Source organism: Oncorhynchus gorbuscha, linkage group LG13 (genome assembly GCF_021184085.1).
Source record: "Oncorhynchus gorbuscha isolate QuinsamMale2020 ecotype Even-year linkage group LG13, OgorEven_v1.0, whole genome shotgun sequence".
Taxonomy (NCBI): Eukaryota; Metazoa; Chordata; class Actinopteri; order Salmoniformes; family Salmonidae; genus Oncorhynchus; species Oncorhynchus gorbuscha.
Genome location: NC_060185.1, coordinates 37,787,445 through 37,812,595, shown reverse-complemented (window position 1 = coordinate 37,812,595; position 25,151 = coordinate 37,787,445). Strand labels below are relative to the sequence as shown.

At 45.7% G+C, this 25,151-nt stretch overlaps 1 protein-coding gene across 1 annotated transcript in view; it reads right to left on the bottom strand.

Moving 5' to 3' along the window:
• Positions 1-25,151, bottom strand: part of LOC123992837 (stAR-related lipid transfer protein 13-like) — a 112,200-nt gene that overhangs the window by 57,491 nt on the left and 29,558 nt on the right. Inside the window, exons 4-5 of the mRNA XM_046294390.1 lie at positions 23,610-23,780; positions 14,828-14,858 (exon numbers count right to left, since the gene is read on the bottom strand). Of these exons, the coding sequence (XP_046150346.1) occupies positions 14,828-14,858; positions 23,610-23,780 (202 nt within the window). The remainder of the gene's footprint in view (positions 1-14,827; positions 14,859-23,609; positions 23,781-25,151) is intronic.

Sequence of the window (25,151 nt, the reverse complement as noted above, 5' to 3'; positions counted from 1 at the left end):
TGTTAGTTTGTCAATTAGGGTGTGCAGGGTGAATACGTGGTCTGTCGTACTGTAATTTGGCAAAAATCTCATTTGACATTTGCTTAGTACATTGTTTTCTCGTACATTGAAATGTACGAGTCTGCTGTTAATGATAATGCAGAGGATTTTCCTACGGTTGCTGTTCACGCAAATCCCATGGTAGTTTTTGGGCTCAACTTTGTCTCCACTCTCTCTTTCTCCCTCTCTCCAGGTCCAGCTGGGATAACATTACTTAATTTCCACCAGGATATTCACTGCTCATTTCTCTGCCCTGGTATAGGGTTCAGGCTGATTGACACTGCAGGGTCAGCTCCAGGCTATATCTTACTGGAGAACAACACACTGCAGGGTCAGCACCAGGCTATATCATACTGGAGAAAAACACACTGAAGGGTCAGCACCAGTCTATATCATACTGGAGAACAACACACTGCAGGGTCAGCACCAGGCTATATCATACTGGAGAACAAAACACTGCAGGATCAGTACCAGGCTATATCATACTGGAGAACAACACACTGCATTGTCAGCACCAGGCTATATCATACTGGAGAACAACACACTGAAGGGTCAGCACCAGGCTATATCATACTGGAGAACACACTGCAGGATCAGTACCAGGCTATATCATACTGGAGAACAACACACTGCAGGGTCAGCACCAGGCTATATCATACTGGATAACAACACACTGCAGAGTCAGCCCCAGGCTATATCGTACTGGAGAACAACACACTGCAGGGTCAGCTCCAGGCTATATCTTACTGGAGAACAACACACTGTAGGGTCAGCACCAGGATATGTCATACTGGAGAACCACACACTGCAGGGTCAGCACCAGGCTATATCATACTGGAGAACCACACACTGCAGGGTCAGCACCAGACTATGTCATACTGGAGAACCACACACTGCAGGGTCAGCACCAGGCTATATCATACTGGAGAACCACACACTGCAGGGTCAGCACCAGGCTATGTCATACTGGAGAACCACACACTGCAGGGTCAGTATCAGGCTATATCTTACTGGAGAACAACACACTGTTGCTCTCTCTTTAAAGGCTAATAACTATGCAATGCATGGAACTCCTCAGCAGTGACCTGCTTGTTACTATTTTCAGCTCCACTTGTTCAGGCCCCATTGGGCAGAATGCCACCTGCAGGAACACACACACACACACACACACACACACACACACACACACACACACACACACACACACACACACACACACACACACACACTGAATTGACCCCAACCTTGGTTTGAAACCCTCTACCACCCAGAACAAAGGTTGTTGTTATCTCTGTAGAATATTATGGGTAGACTGAGACAGGGAGCGATTATAGGGGTGGGGGGAGTGAGGGAAGCAGGAAGATGCAGAGAGAGGAAATATCAATCATCAGGAACAGGGCTTCCCCCTCTCCCCTCATCTTCTCTCTGACTCTCTCAATGTTTGTTTTGGACAGGCCATTTCACAATCCACTCACTTCTCATCTCGTTGAGAAACTGGCAACTTCTCAGAGAGCTAGTTTACTTCTTTGCTCTCTCCCTTTCTTTCTCGTGTGTGTGTGTGTGTGTGTGTGTGTGTGTGTGTGTGTGTGTGTGTGTGTGTGTGTGTGTGTGTGTGTGTGTGTGTGTGTGTGTGTGTGTGTGTGTGTGTGTGTGTGTGTGTGTGTGTGTGTGTGTGTGTGTTCGGAATGTTGTCCGATCTGCACGGTGGGAAAATCCCAGATGTGGGGAAGCTGATTTTGCTCTGTGATTGGATGATGAGTTCCCATGCCACACCCCCTCAATAGTCGGGGGGATTACACTCCCAACCGAATGGAAACAAGACGCACCAGGGAACTCACACGCCCCCAACTCCCCCCTCACCCCACTCTTAAAGGCCCGTCTCAGTCATGCACTGCACATTTCCTGAACATATATTCCCAAGATGCTATTTTTCCAGAGCAGCAACTTGTCGTCTTAATGTAAGTTAAAATTAGGAATTGGGGGTTAGAGAGTAGGAGCAGGGTTCTCCAGAGAGAGCCTACACACACACACAAAGACACACACATACCATTAGTTTTGGTATTTTATTAGGATCCCCATTAGCTGTTGCAAAAGCAGCAGCTACTTTTCCTGGAGTCCACCAAAACATGAACAGTATGACAGTAAGTCAGCCTGCTGCTAAAGTATGTTACTTTTAATTGTACTAGACTGTAATAGACTGTTAGTTTCAGGATCGTAATAGTGACTTTGAGTGACCACTCAAAGGCCTACAAAGTGGCCTCGAGAGAGAGAGAGTGTAACTGGCAAGCCAAGCTAACATGACTATTGTTTCTTCACTGTTAAACAAGAGGAGAATGACATGGCATGTAATGTTGTCAAGCCTGGATCTGTTAAGGCTCTGTTAGGCACTATAATCCATGGGAACCCATTTACTGTCTGCACCTCCTGGCTTTTATTAGCACTGAACCCCCCAACCCCCTATCCCAACACACGCACGCAGAAGCACATATGCAGCATACACACACACCTACAGTGGGGAGAACAAGTATTTGATACACTGCCGATTCTGCAGGTTTTCCTACTTACAAAGCATGTAGAGGTCTGTCATTTCTATCATAGGTACACTTCAACTGTGAGAGACGGAATCTATAACAAAAACCCAGAAAATCACATTGTATGATTTTTAAGTAATTAATTAGCCTTTTATTGCATGACATAAGTATTTGATCACCTACCAACCAGTAAGAATTCCGTCTCTCACAGACCTGTTAGTTTTTCTTTAAGAAGCCCTCCTGTTCTCCACTCATTACCTGTATTAACGGCACTTGTTTGAACTCGTTACCTGTATAAAAGACACCTGTCCACAAACTCAATCAAACAGACTCCAACCTCTCTACAATGGCCAAGACCAGAGAGCTGTGTAAGGACATCAGGGATACAATTGTAGACCTGCAAAAGGCTGGGATGGGCTACAGGACAATAGTCAAGCAGCTTGGTGAGAAGGCAACAACTGTTGGAGCAATTATTAGAAAATGGAAGAAGTTCAAGAGGACGGTCAATCACCCTCGGTCTGGGGCTCCATGCAAGATCTCACCTCGTGGGGCGTCAATGATCATGAGGAAGGTGAGGGATCAGCCCAGAACTAGACGGCTGGACCTGGTCAATGACCTGAAGAGAGCTGGGACCACAGTCTCAAAGAAAACCATTAGTAACACACTACGCCGTCATGGATTAAAATCAAGGTCAAGCCATGCTCAAGCCAGGGCATGTCCAGGCCCATCTGAAGTATGCCAATGACCATCTGGATGATCCAGAGAAGGAATGGGAGAAGGTCATGTGGTCTGATTAGACAAAAATAGAGCTTTTTGGTCTAAACTCCACTCGCCGTGTTTGGAGGAAGAAGAAGGATGAGTACAACCCCAAGAACACCATCCCAACCGTGAAGCATGGAGGTGGAAACATCATTCTTTGTGTGCCTTGAATTGTAAATAAATCACCTACAGTGTCACCAGCAAATCACCCCCACACCATCACACCTCCTCCATGCTTCACGGTGGGAACCGCACATCTGTTCACGTACTCTGCGTCACACGGCGGTTGAAACCAAAAATCTCAAATTTGGACTCATCAGACCAAAGGACAGATTTACACCAGTCTAATTTCCATCGCTTTTGTTTCTTGGCCCAAGCAAGTCACTTCTTCTTATTGGTGTCCTTTAGTAGTGGTTTCTTTGCAGAAATTTGACCATGAAGGCCTGAATCACACAGTCTCCTCTGAACAGTTGATGTTGAGCTGCAATTTCTGAGGCTGGTAACTCCAATGAATTTATCCACTGCAGGTAATTCTGGGTCTTCCTTTCCTATGGTAGTCCTCATGAAAGCCAGTTTCGTCATTGCGCTTGATGGTTTTTGCAACTGCACTTTAAGAAACTTTCAAAGTTCTTGAAATTTTCCAGATTGACTAAAGTATATTTTTATTTGTTTAACACTTTTTTTGGTTACTATATCAAAGCAAATCAAAATCAAATCAAATTTTATTTGTCACATACACATGGTTAGCAGGTGTAGCGAAATGCTTGTGCTTCTAGTTCCGGCAATGCAGTAATAACCAACGAGTAATCTAGCTAACAATTCCAAAACTACTACCTTATACACACAAGTGTAAAGGGATAAAGAATATGTACATAAAGATATATGAATGAGTGATGGTACAGAGCGGCATAGGCAAGATGCAGTAGATGGTATCGAGTATAGTATATACATATGAGATGTGTATGTAAACAAAGTGGCATAGTTAAAGTTGCTAGTGATTCATGTATTACATAAAGATGCAGTAGATGATATAGAGTACAGTATATACGTATACATATGAGAAATAATGTAGGGTATGTAAACATTATATTAAGTAGCATTGTTTAAAGTGGCTAGTGATATATTTTACATCAATTCCCATTATTAAAGTGGCTGGAGTTGAGTCAGTGTGTTGGCAGCAGCCACTCAATGTTAGTGGTGGCTGTTTAACAGTCTGATGGCCTTGAGATAGAAGCTGTTTTTCAGTCTCTCGGTCCCAGCTTTGATGCACCTGTACTGACCTCGCCTTCTGGATGATAGCTGGGTTAACAGGCAGTGGCTCGGGTGGTTGTTGTCCTTGATGATCTTTATGGCCTTCCTGTGACATCGGGTGGTGTAGGTGTCCTGGAGGGCAGGTAGTTTGCCCCCGGTGATGCGTTGTGCAGACCTCACTACCCTCTGGAGAGCCTTACGGTTGTGGGCGGAGCAGTTGCCGTACCAGGCAGTGATACAGCCCGCCAGGATGCTCTCGATTGTGCATCTGTAGAAGTTTGTGAGTGCTTTTGGTGACAAGCTGAATTTCTTCAGCCTCCTGAGGTTGAAGAGGCGCTGCTGCGCCTTCTTCACGATGCCGTCTGTGTGGGTGGACCAATTCAGTTTGTCTGTGATGTGTATGCCGAGGAACTTAAAACTTACTACCCTCTCCACTACTGTTCCATCGATGTGGATAGGGGGGTGTTCCCTCTGCTGTTTCCTGAAGTCCACAATCATCTCCTTAGTTTTGTTGACGTTGAGTGTGAGGTTATTTTCCTGACACCACACTCCGAGGGCCCTCACCTCCTCCCTGTAGGCCATCTCGTCGTTGTTGGTAATCAAGCCTACCACTGTTGTGTCGTCCGCAAACTTGATGATTGAGTTGGAGGCGTGCGTGGCCACGCAGTCGTGGGTGAACAGGGAGTACAGAAGAGGGCTCAGAACGCACCCTTGTGGGGCCCCAGTGTTGAGGATCAGCGGGGTGGAGATGTTGTTGCCTACCCTCACCACCTGGGGGCGGCCCGTCAGGAAGTCCAGTACCCAGTTGCACACGGTGGGGTCGAGACCCGGGGTCTCGAGCTTGATGACGAGTTTGGAGGGTACTATGGTGTTAAAAGCTGAGCTGTAGTCGATGAACAGCATTCTCACATAGGTATTCCTCTTGTCCAGATGGGTTAGGGCAGTGTGGTTGAGATTGCATCGTCTGTGGACCTATTTGGGCGGTAAGCAAATTGGAGTGGGTCTAGGGTGTCAGGTAGGGTGGAGGTGATATGGTCCTTGACTAGTCTCTCAAAGCACTTCATGATGACGGAAGTGAGTGCTACTGGGCGGTAGTCGTTTAGCTCAGTTACCTTAGCTTTCTTGGGAACAGGAACAATGGTGGCCCTCTTGAAGCATGTGGGAACAGCAGACTGGGATAGGGATCGATTGAATATGTCCGTAAACACACCAGCCAGCTGGTCTGCGCATGCTCTGAGGGCGTGGCTGGGGATGCTTGCGAGGGTTAACACGTTTAAATGTTTTACTCACCTCGGCTGCAGTGAAGGAGAGTCTGCATGTTTTGGTTGCGGGCCGTGTCAGTGGCACTGTATTGTCCTCAAAGCGGGCAAAAAAGTTATTTCGTCTGCCTGGGAGCAAGGCATCCTGGTCCGTGACTGGGCTGGTTTTCTTTTTGTGTCTGAGCCGTTGAATTGCGATTCTACTTTGTCTCTGTAATGACACTTAGCTTGTTTGATTGCCTTGCGGAGGGAATAGCTACACTGTTTGTATTCAGTCATGTTTCTGGTCACCTTGCCCTGATTAAAAGCAGTGGTTCACGCTTTCAGTTTCACGCGAATGCTGCCATCAATTCACGGTTTCTGGTTTGGGAATGTTTTAATTGTTGCTATGGGAACGACATCTTCAACGCACGTTTTAATGAACTTGCTCACCGAATCAGCGTATTCGTCAATGTTGTTGTCTGACGCAATACGAAACATATCCCAGTCCACGTGATGGAAGCAGTCTTGGAGCGTGGAATCAGATTGGTCGGACCAGCGTTGAACAGACCTCAGCGTGGGAGCTTCTTGTTTTAGCTTCTGTCTGTAGGCAGGGAGCAACAAAATGGAGTCGTGGTCAGCTTTTCCGAAAGGAGGGCGGGGGAGGGCCTTATATGCATCGCGGAAGTTAGAATAGCAATGATCCAATATGATTTCATATGAGTTATTTCATAGTGTTGATGTCTTCACTATTTATTCTACAATATAAAACCCTGGAATGAGTAGGGTTGTCCAAATATTTGGTCATTAATTCTTATAATGATGTGGATTTCCCGGCCATGCTCATGGTTTTATCCAGGATAGGAGTCATCAGAAGTAATGTGGCATTTTAAATGACAAAAGTTTAAATACAATGTTACTGATGAAGGTTTTCTAGTTGTAGTTTCTCACATCTTCTCCCAGGCCTAATGAAGAATAGTCTCTCTAATGACTGAATATTTAGGAGAGAGTCTTTTTAAAACCTCTGACAGTTTTTCTTCCCCTGTCAAACAGTCTGGCTGGTCTGTGGACTCAGGAAACCACAAGTTATTTTCCATCTTACCCTGTGTGGAATGTTTCATGCTCTGGTCAGGAGGAGTTCTTTATAAAGCTACACATGACGACTGGCTAGTAAATATAACACATGATGTCATAGATCGGACCGTGCTGGCCAATGAGAGGAGGGGGAGTGAATAACAGTATAATGACATGGAAACAAGTTTTCCAGGAGTTCCAAGTTCTGAGTGCATCCACTACTGACACATCAACACAGTCCAGACCTGCTGTCTTTTATAGCATTTTAAGGTCGCTAAATGGATCAAAATGCTGAATGTCCTGGTCACATTCCATGGAAAACACAAACGAGCGCACACAGTGCCTTTACTGAATATAGGCCAACTTGGAGAGAACACCTGTTTTCTATTGAGGCCACAGCAACAATATCTCCATCCAGTCGGGGATCCTTCACCCATTACACTATACTCTCCTATGTAGGGCACTACTTTTAACCATGGCCCATATGGCTCTGGTCAAAAGTAGTGCACTATGTAGGGAATGTGTCATGTAGTTCTGTATAGAATCTATAGATCTGTCCTGTCATCCCTGTTTCCTGATCTGTTGCAGGTCATCTTCTCTGACCAGCTATCACTTTACTCCTCAACCACCCTCACTCACACACACACCCTCTACTAGACTTCCCCTTTCCTCGGTCCTCTTCACCCTCTTTCCCCCTCATGACCTTGACTGAAACCATACATAGATGTGATCATGAACACATCAGTAAGAGATGGACTGTCTGATTTCAACATGCTCGCCCTCAGACTAAGTTCTGCCTCTGTTCTGTTTACAGTTCTACAGGTGATACCCCATTCTCCCTCATCATCAATTGTGTGTGTGTGTGTGTGTGTGTGTGTGTGTGTGTGTGTGTGTGTGTGTGTGTGTGTGTGTGTGTGTGTGTGTGTGTGTGTGTGTGTGTGTGTGTGTGTGTGTGTGTGTGTGTGTGTGTGTAAGCCTGGGAGCATTGTAGTAAAATAGTAGAGAGGCTGTCTAAGGTCACTGGCAGAGGACAAAGAGAGGAGAAAAGGGTTGAGGGTGGACGAGCAAGAGAGAGGTTGGGGAGAGATGGAGAGGGGGGAGAGTGAGGCTGGGGAGAGAAAGAGAGCGAGACAGAAAGAGTGAGCGAAGGGGAGAGAGAGGGAAGACGGAATGGGCCTGGGTTTGGGAAGGCAGCTGGGAGCGATGTGATGTGCCTAGGGTGGAACAGAGATGAGTTAAACAAAGACAGAAAAAATACAAATCTTCTGGATGATTACCAGCAGCCTGGCCTGGAGTTATATAACAGGCACTGGAGTCATCTGGACCCAGGACCCATAGCAGTGATTTAGAATACTGTATATACTGACTGAGCCAACACAGACCTGGTTTCACACCAAGATGAATGATCACACTGACTACAGCCATGTTATGGGAGTCTGGGGAGAAGAAACAGCTTGGCAGAATGCAGAACTTCACAGCAGTATTATTCCACATTATCTCTGATAATCTCTGATTTGTCACGTTCTGACCTTAGTTATTTTGTTATGTCTTTGTTTTAGTGTGGTCAGGGCGTGAGTTGTGTGGGTTGTCTATGTTCGTTTTTCTATGATTTGCTATTTCTGTGTTTGGCCTGGTATGGTTCTCTATCAGAGGCAGCTGTCAATCGTTGTCCCTGATTGAGAACCATATTTAGGGAGCCTGTTTTCTATTGTGTTTCGTGGGTGATTGTTTTCTGTTTTCTGTTGTGTGTCTGCACCAGCCAGAACTATTTTCGGTCGTTTCTCTTTGTTATTTCCGTGTTCATTTAATAAATATGGACACATACCACGCTGCACCTTGGTCCTCACCTTCTTCCACCGCCAACGGCCGTTACAAGATTATCTTATTTAACCTTTATTAAAGACTACCTAACAAAAGGCCTCCTTAGGTGACGGGGGCTGGGATTAAAAATACAGAATCAAATAAAAATATAGGACAAAACGCACATCACAACAAGCGAGACACCACAAAACATAGCATGGCAGCAACACATAACACAACAACATGGTAAAAACATAGCAATACAACATGGTACAAACATTATTGGGCACAGGCAACAGCACAAAGGGCAAGAAGGTAGAGAGAACAATACATCACGCGAAGCAGCCACAACCATCAGTAAGAGTGTCCATGATTGAGTCTTTGAATGAAGATAAGATGGAGATAAAACTGTCCAGTTTGAGTGTTTTCTGCAGCTCGTTCCAGTCGCTAGCTGCAGTGAACTGGAAAGAGGAGCGACCCAGGGATGTGTGCGCTTTGGGGACTTTTAACAGAATGTGACTGGCAGAATGGGTGTTGTGTGTGGAGGATTGAGGGCTGCAGTAGGTACTGTATCTCAGATAGGGGGATGAGGCCTAATGTTCTTATGTTCCTGTTCTAGTGTTCCCTAGTGTTCTAGGAATGGTCCCTGTGGCAGCATCGATTGACTCCACTCAGCTTCAGCCAAGTTCATATTAATGGAGCAGAACAGTTAATTAAGAACAAATTCTTATTTTCAATGACGGCCTAGGAACAGTGGGTTAACTGCCTGTTCAGGGGCAGAACGACAAATTTGTACCTTGTCAGCTCGGTGATTTGAACTTGCAATCTTCCGGTTACTAGTCCAACGCTCTAACCACTAGGCTACCCTGCCAGTAAATCCCATATAAACAAAACAGGACAGTTAGCATCTATAAGAAACCTCAAAAAGGGGCCTCCCGAGTGGCGCAACGGTCTAAGGCACTGCTTCACAGTGTTGCAGCATCACTACAGACTGGGGTTCAATCCCAGGCTGTGCAATTACCGGCCGTGTTTCCTCCGACACATTGGTTCGGCTGGGTTAAGCGAGCGGGTGTTAAGAAGCGCATTTTGGCGGGTCGTGTTTCGGAGGACGTATGACTCGACCTTCGCCTCTCCCGAGCCCGTTGGGGAGTAAAATAACAGAAACCTCAAAAAGATTGTCTACTCACAACTATTTACTATTTATGACTAAACCATGGTATGGTGATCTCACGTGAGGATGACATGTTGGGGGTGTAATCATGTAGTGCATGATGAGGAGGACTCCTCCATGCTTAACCAGTGAGTCAGTACTCTGTAGAGTTGATCAAAGCAGCAGCCTGACAGTAAGGTCAATAGATCCAGCAGGATGCCTCAAGTCCTTATTATAGCAAGGTGAAATTGAAGCGTGAAGAGGAAGTAAACTAAAGAGGAAAGACAGTTGTACAAAGAGTCTTAAAGACGTGTCTTTTTTCCTGGTGAGGGAAGTCAGCCAGGTTGTTGAATGCTTTGCCCTGGAGTCATTCACAGAGAGGTGTGAGGATTGCAGTGTCTTAATAACCCAATGGAGCCTTCAGACACGGGGAGTCTTATTAAGAGAATGAACCCTTTCCAAACAGTTCTTCCTTTGTTTTCACAGAATAACTGGCTTTAGATTGCACCAGTCAACACAGATTAGAGGATAAATTCAGAGAGGAGATCTGTGTGTCTGTTTGTGTGTGTTTGTTTTGTATGTATGCGTGATTGTGCATGTTTATGTGTGTGTGTGTGGTCTAGGACAGTGATAGACAGTCCCCTCACTGTGAGAGAGCAGGTCAGCCAAGATGATTTTACAGACGACTGTAAAAATCTTAGTAAAATGTTCTAAAAATAAGCTGTTGGCTTTGTCCCTGTCCCTGAGCCTGTCCTTCTGGGAGCTGAGGGAAAACAAAAAAATATTCTGGGTTTTAAAAATGTTCTAGTGGAGCAGAAAGGTCTGGGGTTTAAAAACATTCTAGTGGGGCAGAAAGGTCTGAGGTTTAAAAACATTCTACTGGGGCAGAAAGGTCTGAGGTTTAGAAACATTCTAGTGGGGCAGAAAGGTCTGAGGTTTAAAAACATTCTAGTGGGGCAGAAAGGTCTGAGGTTTAAAAACATTCTAGTGGGGCAGAAAGGTCTGAGGTTTAGAAACATTCTAGTGGGGCAGAAAGGTCTGAGGTTTAGAAACATTCTAGTGGGGCAGAAAGGTCTGAGGTTTAAAAACATTCTAGTGGGGCAGAAAGGTCTGGGTTTTAAAAATATTCTAGTGGGGCAGAAAGGTCTGAGGTTTAAAAACATTCTAGTGGGGCAGAAAGGTCTGGGGTTTAAAAATATTCTAGTGGGGCAGAAAGGTCTGGGTTTTAAAAACATTCTAGTGGGGCAGAAAGGTCTGGGGTTTAAAAAATTTCTAGTGGGGCAGAAAGGTCTGGGTTTTAAAAACATTCTAGTGGGGTAGAAAGGTCTGGGGTTTAAAAACATTCTAGTGGGGCAGAAAGGTCTGAGGTTTAAAAACATTCTAGTGGGGCAGAAAGGTCTGAGGTTTAGAAACATTCTAGTGGGGCAGAAAGGTCTGAGGTTTAAAAACATTCTAGTGGGGCAGAAAGGTCTGGGTTTTAAAAATATTCTAGTGGGGCAGAAAGGTCTGAGGTTTAGAAACATTCTAGTGGGGCAGAAAGGTCTGAGGTTTAAAAACATTCTAGTGGGGCAGAAAGGTCTGGGTTTTAAAAATATTCTAGTGGGGCAGAAAGGTCTGAGGTTTAAAAACATTCTAGTGGGGCAGAAAGGTCTGGGGTTTAAAAATATTCTAGTGGGGCAGAAAGGTCTGGGTTTTAAAAACATTCTAGTGGGGCAGAAAGGTCTGGGTTTTAAAAACATTCTAGTGGGGCAGAAAGGTCTGGGGTTTAAAAATATTCTAGTGGGGCAGAAAGGTCTGGGTTTTAAAAACATTCTAGTGGGGCAGAAAGGTCTGGGGTTTAAAAATATTCTAGTGGGGCAGAAAGGTCTGGGTTTTAAAAACATTCTAGTGGGGCAGAAAGGTCTGAGGTTTAAAAACATTCTAGTGGGGCAGAAAGGTCTGAGGTTTAAAAACATTCTAGTGGGGCAGAAAGGTCTGAGGTTTAAAAACATTCTAGTGGGGCAGAAAGGTCTGGGTTTTAAAAACATTCTAGTGGGGCAGAAAGGTCTGAGGTTTAAAAACATTCTAGTGGGGCAGAAAGGTCTGGGTTTTACCATAGATACTTCAAGTTTCCTCTCAACATCAAATAAAATAGAATCCAATTGTATTGGTCACATACACATATTTAGCAGATGTTATTGCAGGTGTAGTGAAATGCTTGAGAGAACATAGCAACAGATATACAACAGATATACCGATCGATCGGTATAGAGTTTAAAGGCCATAAATGATGGACATCAGACATCAGACATCAGACATCAGATACAGTCAGGCCACGTTTCAAAGAGATGAGGATTCAAGTTTCTGTCTGACTTGTGATTCTCCTCACCTCTACCCCAGAGAGCTGACCACCCTAACCTCTACCCTAGACAGTGCTCGTTTGTGGTGTGTGTGTGCGTGGTGTGTTTAGTCACATGCAGGGCTATTTGGGATATGGGCCCAGAGAAGTTTCCTCGGCTGGACTATGTCACTATAAAGAGGTGAACTGGTGGTTATGATGACAGCCCATAGGGCCCATATGGCTCTGGTCAGCAGTAGTGCATTATATATGGAATAGGATGCATCCCAAATGTCACCCAAATGTCACCCTATTCCATATATAATGCACTACTGGAATGGGGTGACATTTGGGATGCATCCATAGATTCTGCAGACCATCTGGTCCAGTAACATGACATCATACAGTCTCTACAGTTTCCACGGTACAGCTGTCAAATATAGGCAGAGAATATAAGAGCTCAGTTAGCTTCATCTCTTTACGTCATCATTCTACTCACAGTTATTACCCTGTCTGTGTGTGTCTCAAATTGCACCCTATTCCCTGTATTGTGCAGTACTTTTCACCAGAGCCCCATATATGCTATGGTCAAAAGTAGTGCACTATATAGGGAGTAGGGTGCCATTTGAGACACAGCCTGTGTTTCTATTGAAAACAGATGTTCTGTTAACTACGGTTCTCTTTCTGTTAGTGATTCTGACCACTTCGCATTGACTTTGACACAGACTTTGGTCTGGCTTACTTCAGCCATGATATGGTTCTAAAAGGGAAACGGCATGTCGAGAGTCTCGTGGTTAAATATACTGTACGCTACGAAAGCAGCATGGTAGAAACACACTGTACTAAAATATGACATCAACAGGACCATGGGGAAGGAAATGTCTTGGTTGTGTTGACAAACAGTTACTGAAGTCATCAACAAACTAAACACTACATAAAGTCCATAGACTTACAACCATTACTCTAGGGTTAGCGTGCTGTAGCTGTGAGCAGTGATACGTCACTCTAGATGACCCTGGTGTGAGTGGTGTTCATTCACAGAGCTGTAAAGTTGTCTGTTAAGAGCGCGTCATATTACAGCCAGACCACACAGCACACACTCCTACCTATAGGGGAAAGTGATGGAATGTGAACAGGGTCTCCTGTACATTATTGACACACCCCCTGTTATACACCCCCCCCCCCCCCCCCTGCTCATAGAGTTCATGCGAGAGTGGAACCTGAGACAAAAATGGCATCGCCCATCGCCCCCAGCTGCCCCCAGGGCCACATCACGACACGACAAATAGTTCCCTCAGCAGTAACTATGTAGTACTAGTAACAATGGCATGCCTCCTAATTTTAACTGCGTCCTGCCAAGCCATGCATAAATAGGCCTTTAAAGTAAAAGCCTGACCGGCTGTGTGTCGGGAGGGACATTCTCTGGACATTCTCCAGACACTCCTGGGGAGTGAAACCTGGACCCTGGCTGGTACACCTGTCCCCATCCGTAACTCACAACCACATTGGTTCAGAGCAACGGCCGTACCACCCTGTGGAAGACCAGCCTTATGTGATTGACTGGTTTTGAAACCGTGCGGGTCTTATGCATGCTAAAATACAGTGTTAGCCCGCTGAGCTAATGTCCAGGCATTTGCTCGGGGAGCTAATGCAAGACTTCAGGTCTCATGCAAGGTTACTCATCACCCGAGAATGGTTCACCGCTGCTCTGTTAGACCCTGGTCTAACAGAGCAGACTCTGGCTAACAGAGCAGACTCTGGCTAACAGAGCAGACCCGGGACTAACAGAGCAGACCCGGGACTAACAGAGCAGACCCTGGACTAACAGAGCAGACCTTGGTCTAACAGAGCAGACCCTGGTCTAACAGAGCAGACCCTGGACTAACAGAGCAGACCCTGGTCTAACAGAGCAGACCCTGGACTAACAGAGCAGACCCTGGACTAACAGAGCAGACCCTGGTCTAACAGAGCAGACCCTGGTCTAACAGAGCAGACTCTGGCTAACAGAGCAGACCCGGGACTAACAGAGCAGACCCGGGACTAACAGAGCAGACCCTGGACTAACAGAGCAGACCCTGGTCTAACAGAGCAGACCCTGGTCTAACAGAGCAGACCCTGGTCTAACAGAGCAGACCCTGGACTAACAGAGCAGACCCTGGACTAACAGAGCAGACCCTGGACTAACAGAGCAGACCCTGGTCTAACAGAGCAGACCCTGGACTAACAGAGCAGACCCTGGACTAACAGAGCAGACCCTGGTCTAACAGAGCAGACCCTGGTCTAACAGAGCAGACCCTGGTCTAACAGAGCAGACCCTGGACTAACAGAGCAGACCCTGGACTAACAGAGCAGACCCTGGTCTAACAGAGCAGACCCTGGTCTAACAGAGCAGACCCTGGTCTAACAGAGCAGACCCTGGCTAACAGAGCAGACCCTGGCTAACAGAGCAGACCTTGGGCTGACAGAGCTAACCAGGGCTGCTAAAGACAATATAAAGACAGTGATTATGTCCCAAATTGCACCATATTCCATATATAGTGCACTACTTTTGAACAGGGCACATAGGGCTCTGGTCCAAAGTAGTGCACTATGTAGGGAATAGGGTTCCATTTGGGTCACGTCTCAGATTCAACACACAGCCTGGTGAAACACGTGAAAAAAGCCTTACCTGCTCCTGCATTGGTCATCTTACTGCACATCTGCAAACAAAGAGAAACAGACAATGGTTCGTCAGACAACAACAGAGTGTACTGCAGCCCTCAATACCGCTTTAACTGCATGGCTTAAACAAACAACTTAAACAAACAACAAAACAGATTGGTTGAAGAATACACAAACAACTTTTCAAAATGTTAGAAATACTACAGTGAGTCAGGTATCAGTGGCATCCTGGTAATGTCACAGAGGATATATTCAGAGAGGAGAGGAGTAATGAACTAAATTGTATCCTAGTAATGCCACAGCCATAAAGAGTTCAGGGTTAATGACTGATCTATCAGGCTGCTGCCTGCTTTACTATGTTACCATAGAGACCTGATGGCTGGTTCAATATGGACAGCTGGCTAATGTTTGTACATCACTTTAGTATTTATAACATCCTCTGTCTAGTGTTATTAGACCAACTTAGACTAAACACATGGCTATAATCCCAAATGGCATCCTATTCTCTATAAAAGTGAAATACTGTTGACCAGGGTGCACTATAATAAGGTGTTTTACATTGAGCCATACCCCCACACCAGTGAGTCGCCAGTGTTTAATGTTAATGTAAGCTCTAGCGTTATCATCAGGAGTGTGACACTAACGACTTGTGGTGAGCAGAATCAACAACCTCTGCCTCGTTCAAGACTTTTGCTTTCTGAGAAGGTGTTAAAGTTCACAGTTAGCATGTGTTATGTATAAAATGCCTGTTGAAATGTACCAGTGGCCTGGGCTTGGCCCCAAGTCATGGCAGGTCCACCGGAGCCATGGCCCAGTGAGACACGGGTGCCGGTCCACATAGGTAGAAACAGAAGTCTGAGTATTTTGCGTATAACACCTGGTTAAATCCCCATTGGACACTCACCATAAGTAATTAGGCCTGTGTGTCTCCAGCGACAATACGTTGTGATTTTAGAGGTCAGTTGGTGGTTGTGGATCTCCATGTGTGGCTGGACAGGATCTTTACCACAGCCAGAATAGTGCACTATAAAGGGAATAGGGTGCCATTTGGGATGTACACATAGTAGAGCAGCCTACAGTATGAGGAAATACATCTTTTACAGAGAGTAGTCTTGGTCCAACAGCAGAGGAGTGAGGTGGTTAACAGGTGGAGACATACAGGAAATATTTGGTCTCAGGCAGAACATTATCAGGTGAAGGGACTGATGTTGTTACCCAAGTATCCCTGCTTATTGACTGTGAGATTCAGCATAACAGGGTCAAAATTCATTATTAGATTTCTGTCCTCTTCAGTCATAGGGTTGGAGAACAGAAGCAATGCTGACAGTGTCCCTCTCAGCTCTCTGCTTTAAACAATTATCTCATTCTGCAGACAGAGGAAACTTAGGTGTGAGTACCAAATGGCACTCTATTCATTATATAGTGCACTACTTTTGACCGGGGCCCATGGAGCTGTCGAAACTCTAAACTGACGTGTGTTAACATAATAGATCTATTAACAGGCTCTGACCCACATCTACAAATAAAGCTGTGATGAAAATTTGCCTTCTAGAACTGACTGAATGGCCCCAATGGAGATACCAGTCTGTCTTTTACTCACAGGGGCTTCAAAGACCGTCCGAGACTTCTGTCTGTCCCTCGACAGCCCATATAAAGTCCTGTTAGTGTCCTTCCATTTTCCTCTTCATTGATATAGTTATACCCATAGACTTAGATAGACATCGCATCATTGTGTATGTCCCATTATGGCGTCTGTGAGAGCATGGGCAGAGCACCATTGAGGTCATCTCCATTTTGAAGAGGTACATTTTCTTCTTCTACAACTTAAGTTGGCAAACAAAGGGTGCATACTGCCACCTGGAATGTGTTGTTTGAACAGGTATAAAGCCAAGGTTGTTGATTTACTGCCACCTGGAATGTGTTGTTTAAACAGGTATAAAGCCAAGGTTGTTGATTTACTGCCACCTGGAATGTGTTGTTTGAACAGGTATAAAGCCAAGGTTGTTGATTTACTGCCACCTGGAATGTGTTGTTTGAACAGGTATAAAGCCAAGGTTGTTGATTTACTGCCACCTGGAATGTGTTGTTTAAACAGGTATAAAGCCAAGGTTGTTGATTTACTGCCACCTGGAATGTGTTGTTTAAACAGGTATAAAGCAAAGGTTGTTGATTTACTGCCACCTGGAATGTGTTGTTTGAACAGGTATAAAGCCAAGGTTGTTGATTTACTGCCACCTGGAATGTGTTGTTTGAACAGGTATAAAGCCAAGGTTGTTGATTTACTGCCACCTGGAATGTGTTGTTTGAACAGGTATAAAGCCAAGGTTGTTGATTTACTGCCACCTGGAATGTGTTGTTTAAACAGGTATAAAGCCAAGGTTGTTGATTTACTGCCACCTGGAATGTGTTGTTTAAACAGGTATAAAGCCAAGGTTGTTGATTTACTGCCACCTGTAGATATGGAATGTTTGCTCACAAGTATAATGTGATGTCTGATCCCTCCTGGTGACCTGGATGGAATTATGTGATCCTTTCACAAACCATAGGAAGTCTCACCCAGTTTACTACTTCAAAATGGTGAAAGTCCTCAATAGCGCTACCCATGCTAAAACAGGCCTTTGGACACTATAATGGTGTCTATGGTTATACCACACCACCTCAGTTCTGAGCATCCACCACATGTCTAGTTATGGGTTAGAGGTCAGGGGTCAGGTGACAAGACACAGAAAGAAGACAGCCCTATCAGGAAGCTCCCTCTGCTACACCCAACATTTTTATATGGACTGACATGTCTGGTCTTTAGTGATTGATAACTGGTCTGCTGCATTGATTAAATTTAAAAAACTAGTTCAGAAAAAACAAGTGGAAAACATTCCTAATCTAACAGGCTATGGGACATGTCCATGCTCTACAATAGTACTATCTGAGATGCTGCTATACATTGTAGCTGGCAATTGGATGATGTACAAAGTTCACACGAGATCTGGAATTAATGACATAATTCCCATCATGCATTTCTTTACGTTCTCTTTCCTGCGTTTCCCAACTCTTCCCTTCCCCCATGTGGTATATGTGGAGTAAACTCCCAGCCCCACACAGAGCCCTGTGGTCTATGTAGAGTACACTCCCAGCCCCGCACAGAGCCCTGTGGTCGATGTAGAGTACACTCCCAGCCCCACACAGAGCCCTGTGGTCTATGTAGAGTACACTCCCAGCCCCACACAGAGCCCTGTGGTCTATGTAGAGTACACTCCCAGCCCCACACAGAGCCCTGTGGTCTATGTAGAGTACACTCCCAGCCCCACACAGAGCCCTGTGGTCTATGTAGAGTACACTCCCAGCCCCACACAGAGCCCTGTGGTCTATGTAGAGTACACTCCCAGCCCCACACAGAGCACTTTGGTCTATGTAGAGTACACTCCCAGCCCTACACAGAACCCTGTGGTCTATGTAGAGTACACTCCCAGCCCTACACAGAACCCTGTGGTCTATGTAGAGTACACTCCCATGCGTCCAAAATGGCACAAGTAGTGCACTATATAGGGAATAGGGTTGCATTTGGGATCGATTTAACAGTCCAAACACTCCCAACCCCACAAAAGGAAGTCTGAGGTTACTCCACCAATCATTCATTGTGTTTAATTTGGCATGCGCAAATCACATTAGCTAACAGAAACAGGCAGAGAACCCCCAAACCAATGTCTGATAATATATAACCAAACCTATAGCTGTATATGGCTGCCTCCAAAATGGCATCCTATTCCCTCATATTGCACTGCTTTTGATCAGAGCCCCATGGGCCCTAGACAAACGTAGTGCACTATATAAGGGGGAATGAGGTGTCATGTGGGACGCAGCTTATGTTATATGGAACGATCCAGGCCTCTCATCATAGCTCAGGGCAGGGTAGGATGGATGACGTCTCTCCACAGCCATTACTCTTCTGTGGCTTCTAACAGCCGTGCTCTAGAGACTCCCTCTGGGCTTCTACACCAAGGCATAGCCATGATCCACAACCCCTAACTCATAACACATAACTACGGGCTGAAACTCACAGGACTGAACCCATCTCTCTCCACAACATTCAGAAATTTGTCTCGGTTGTAAAATAAAATCTATGTCCCTGGGAAAATAACCCTAGTTTTACTCTCAAAGTCTAAGAAAAAATAAGGGATAGAAAGAGATTGTTGGGTGACCTAGAAGGTGTCCCAGTAGACCAGCCAGTAAACCAGTAGACCAGCCAGTAGTCCAGCCAGTAAACCAGCCAGTAGACCAGTACACCAGTAGACCAGCCAGTAGACCAGCAGACCAGCCAGTAGACCAGTAGACCAGCCAGTAAACCAGTATGCCAGCCAGTAGACCAGTAGACCAGCCAGTAGACCGACCAGTAGACCAGCCAGTAGACTAGTAGACCAGCCAGTAAACCAGTAGACCAGCCAGTAAACCCGTAGACCAGCCAGTAAACCCGTAGACCAGCCAGTAGACCAGTAGACCAGCCAGTAGACCAGTAGACCAGCCAGTAGACCAGTAGACCAGGCAATAGACCCGCCAGTAGACCAGTAGACCAGTCAGTAAACCATTAGACCAGCCAGAAGACCAGTAGATCAGCCAGTAGAGCAGTAGACCAGCCAGTAGACCAGTAGACCAGCCAATAGACCAGTAGACCAGCCAGTAGACCAGCCAGTAGACCAGCCAGTAAACCAGTAGACCAGTAGACCAGCCAGTAGCGAGGGTACCAGTAAACCAGACAGTAGACCAGCCAGTAGACCAGCCAGTAGACCAGTAGACCAGCCAGTAGACCAGCCATTAGACCAGTACACCAGTAGACCAGCCAGTAGAACAGCAATTAGACCAGTAGACCAGCCAGCAGACCAGTAGACCAGACAGTAGACCAGTAGACCAGCCTCATTCCTCCCCTCCTCTATCCAACCCCTGGACAGATGGGAAAACACCTGGCTATATTTAGAACACTTCCTCAATGGGTCACAACCAATAAGAAGACTTTCTTATCGGGGGCAGCTGGGGGCAGCTGGGGGATTACGGGGCTATGCCATTTTTGTCTCAGGTTGTGTGTGTGTGTGTCTTTTGATGCTTTGACCCTCTGTCTGCCAGGGCCATCAGACCAGCTCCATACTGCCAGGTTCTGAGGAAGAACTATCTGTCTCTGTTAGAAGTGTCAGGTCTCAGGGCACACGTGGAATGCTGCAGTTGCAGTCATGTTGAGACACACAGGAACACAGCAACATGTGCTGCAGGACATTCCAACACAGAACACCTGACGGTCTCACCCTCACGTATCAAACACGTGGCACATACCTGGCGGACTCACCGTCACGTATCCAACAAATAACACACACCTCACAATCACTATGCATTGGGTTCAGGTGGAGATGGAACCAGAATGTTAAGAATAAAATACCCTTTCCATCTAGCAAACCATTGTGGATGGGAATCTGCATGTCAATACAACAAGGGCCATCTTGAGACCACCTTAAAAATTGTGACCCTAACCTAGAGACAGGCAGGGTGTGGGGGAACAGCCATAACAACGTCCTGTCAAAAGCTGACTCCAAACATTCTGTAAGCGTTCCTAATGCCACCGTATTCCCTATGTAGTGCACTGCTTTTGGTCAAAAGTAGTGCTCTATATAAAGAATAGGGTGTAATTTGGGACGCAGATTGGGACGCAGCCTCTCTATCAGCTCATAACCTTCCAGTCACATGACATGCTGCAGTAGTTAGTTACCGTGGTCAGATTATCCTGAGACCCTCAACATGACATGCTGCAGTAGTTAGTTACTGTGGTCAGATTATCCTGAGACCCTCAACATGACATGCTGCAGTAGTTAGTTACCGTGGTCAGATTATCCTGAGACCCTCAACATGACATGCTGCAGTAGTTAGTTACCGTGGTCAGATTATCCTGAGACCCTCAACATGACATGCTGCAGTAGTTAGTTACCGTGGTCAGATTATCCTGAGACCCTCAACATGACATGCTGCAGTAGTTAGTTACCGTGGTCAGATTATCCTGAGACCCTCAACATGACATACTGCAGTAGTTAGTTACCGTGGTCAGATTATCCTGAGACCCTCAACATGACATGCTGCAGTAGTTAGTTACCGTGGTCAGATTATCCTGAGACCCTCAACATGACATGCTGCAGTAGTTAGTTACCGTGGTCAGATTATCCTGAGACCCTCAACATGGCATGCTGCAGTAGTTAGTTACCGTGGTCAGATTATCCTGAGACCCTCAACATGGCATGCTGCAGTAGTTAGTTACCGTGGTCAGATTATCCTGAGACCCTCAACATGACATGCTGCAGTAGTTAGTTACCGTGGTCAGATTATCCTGAGACCCTCAACAAGACAGCAGCAGTTTAGACTCTAACATCACATTCTCTCCCTCCACTGCTTTCACACCCACTCCAGAACTCTCATGTAAGAGGCTGAGGGGTGTGTGCATACGGTAGGGCTGGTCTAGATTCTGGAGTCAGCCTGGGGCTTGTAGAGGAGTAATCCTTTGCTTATCACTAACCCTGGCCTGTGGTCAGTGTTAAAGAGCATGGCGTGCACACGAACACACACACGAGGAGACACAGTGTTCCCCGGCCAGACGTTGGAACCATTGTGCAGTAGTGTGACAGTGGGTTAGAGTTAGGACATTGTGTACGGTGTGAAGGTGGTCTCCATGCAGCCTGTCTGTCTCTGACTCAGACCTTGGTGGTGTTCCGCAGCTTTCTGACTCTGTAATCTGCTCTGAGACTCTGAGAGGCAGACTGCATCAGGACTGGAGAGCACAAAGCCACATCGTTCTGTTCCCACCAATATAATTAGTCATTCCCCTGTCGAATCTGATCCTCATCCAGACATGGTACCTATACAGACACAGGCCGTTAGCAGGGTTTCCCCACAGCCGCCACAAAACATACCTAGCCCCACCTCTCCATTGTTTCCCTTGCTAAACGTGTCTAATAGGCAGACTAACACCTGACCTGGGGACAGTAAACCACTCACACACACACACTTCCTGCGTACACACTGTGTCAAACAAGGAAGAGAAGAGGATACAACGGACAGGTCTGCTGTGGACTTCTCATTATGTCCAAAACAGTGCCATTCTTAGTTTATCAATTACATTTCACAGCTAATAAGAGGAATGTTGTTTAAGTTAGCAGACAGAAGATCTATTTAAAATACTTTCTGTAGCTAGCTGAAGGCAGCCTAAATATAAAATGGATTAAATTGAGCTTTTATGCCACTGGCCTACACACAATACCCCATAATGTCAAAGTGGAATTATTTTTTGGGAACTTAAGTCATTAATTATTCAGCCCCTTTGTTGTGCCAAGCCTACATAAGTTCAAGACTAGTGTTTAACATGATATTTGAATGACTACTTCATCTCTGTACCCCACACATACAATTATCTGCAAGGTCTCTCAGTTGAGCAGTGAATTTAAAACACAGATTCAACCACAAAGACAAGTTTTCCAATATCTCGCAAAGAAGGGCACCTATTGAGCATGGTGAAGTTATTAAGTACACTTTGGATGGTGCATCAATACGCCCAGTCACAATAAAGATACAGGCGTCCTTCCTAACTCAGTTGCCGGAGAGGAAGGAAACCGAGATTTAACCATGAGGCCAAGGGTGACTTTAAAACAGTTACAGAGTTTAATGGCTGTGAAAGGAGAAAACTGAAGATGGATCAACAACATTGTAGTTACTCCAAAATACTAACCTAAATGTCAGAGTGAAAGAAGGATGCCTATACAGAATATAACATACTTCAAAAAACACGCTTACCAAGATGACATTGAATGTTCCTGAGTTGCCTAGTTAAAGTTTTGACTTAAATCGGCATGAAAATCTATGGCAAGACTTTGAAATGGCTGTTTTATAAATTATAATGTGCAAAGCTCTTAGAAACTTACCCAGAAAGACTCACAGCTGTAGTGTTTCTAACATGCATTGACTTAGGGGTGCAAATACTTATGCAAATGAAATACTGTATTTTTGTATTTCTTTTTTTTATACATTTGAAAAAATTCTAAAAACAAATGTTCATTTTGTCTTTATGGGTTATTGTGTGGGTGAGATATTTTTTATATTTTAAAAATATGTATTTATTTATTTTATCCCCATTTTTCTCCCCAATTTCATGGTATCCAATTGTTTAGTAGCTACTATCTCATCGCTACAACTCCCGTACTGGCTCGAGAGAGACGAAGGTTGAAAGTCATGCGTCCTGCGATACACAACCCAACCAAGCCGCACTGCTTATTAACACAGCGCTCATCCAACCCGGAAGCCAGCTGCACCAATGTGTCGGAGGAAACACTGTGCACCTGGCAACCTTGGTTAGTGTGCACTGCCCCCGGCCCGCCACAAGAGTCGCTGGTGCACGGCGAGACAAGGACATCCTTACCGATCAAACCCGGATGACGCTGGGCCAATTGTGCACCGCCCCATGGACCTCCCGGTCGCGGCCGGTTACGACAGAGCCTGGGGGCGAACCCAGAGTCTCTGGTGGCACAGCTAGCGCTGCAGTACAGCACCCTTAACCACTGCGCCACCCGGGAGGCCGATGGGAAAGATATTTTTCATTTTTAATCTATATTGAATTCAGGCTGTAACACCACAAAATATGGAATAAGTTAAGGGGTATGAATACTTTCTGAAGGCACTGAGAATTCGCTTATGATATCTAAATCACATTGTTACAGACAGGTACAGAGTAAGCAGGAGTCAAAAGGACGAGGGAGAGTCTCAGAGAAACTTACGACTGTCTTCTTGGTCCTGGCTCTGGTTCCTATGGCTGAGATACGAGGGGCCGTGGTCTTGTGTTGGTCCTGTCTGGGACATTCTCCTGTTTCTGGTTCCCCTCGCTGCAACAGTGCACTGTCCTTCTCATTAAGAGATTGGTTTACTGCCGTCCCAGACACAGCTCCGCACTGCAACAACAGCACAATAACAACCGTCAACACTGGATCCTTGCCTGCCTGTCTATCTGCCAGTCTTTCTGTCAGTCTGTCTCTGGGATTGTCAGCGGCAATGTACGCAGTCTTCAGCTCAATTTCTATCGGACAGACAGTGACAGACAGAGACAAGGCAGCCTGTTAATCGTCCACTGAAAGGACAAAGAGTGTGTCCTTGTCAAGTCCCTCTAGTAAAGATGTCGTGTGGTCTCCTCCGGGCTGCCTGTCGTTAGTTAAAGCTGTCTCTCTGAATGTGTGTTATGGCTGCTGATGGGATGCCTTCAGGCATGTGCCCCTCTGATAACCACTCTGTAACCATTCCTAACGTGCTCAATCATACAAACAACCTCCTCTACCCACACAACAAGACCTCTGTGCTGATCACATACAGAACCATACAGGCCTCTTTCTGTTGTTGCCCTCTGCTAACTAACTACTGGGGTATTTCATCATGCAAGCCTCCATGAGAGGAGTCTTATGTAGGACCAGAGCTACAAGGTCCCGGTAACAACATCTCCACACAATGGCTGTCTGTCTGTCTCCCCCCCGCCTGGCCCACCACCCTGACCAGACTACTACTAGACACACCACACTATAGCAGCTTTCCTTACAGCCAGCTCCCTCCTCTCCCATCATAAAATGGACGCCTGCAGCATTCAGAGAAGCAGAATCAAAGACAGCCTGATAATGGCCATAGTGTCCCAGACGGACAGCTTCCACTATATGACAACATGCGGTGTATGTACAGTATATCAACATATATCACAGTTATCCTTAAGCTTATGACATAACAGTCCTACCCAGACCTACAAGCTTCTGAGGCTGCATCCCAATGGCACCTATAGGGCTTTGGTCAAAAGTAGTGCACTATAAAGGGAATAGGATGCCATCCTGAGTCTAGTATGTTTCCTAGATTAAATGTATGTTAGCTAGGTGAATGTATGTGTATTGTAAAGTACATGATTTAGCAGCATGGACTTAAAGTCCTGTTAGACACCTGTTGAATGACTATAACAATAAACCATCAGAATTTCCTCTTCACAAAGCTCAGTAAATTGATTATAGACAGCAGAGAGCATGAAAAAGCATGTTGCATCATGATAGGCTGCAGAGGAATGTATAGATTTCCCAAATGTATCACTGGTTAGTACATGGCTCACATTTCAGTCAACATGGTCATGTCACCTGCTGTGTGTGTGTGTGTGTGTGTGTGTGTGTGTGTGTGTGTGTGTGTGTGTGTGTGTGTGTGTGTGTGTGTGTGTGTGTGTGTGTGTGTGTGTGTGTGTGTGTGTGTGTGTGTGTGTGTGTGTGTGTGTGTGTGTGACCTGTTGTCTGCGTGCGGTGCAG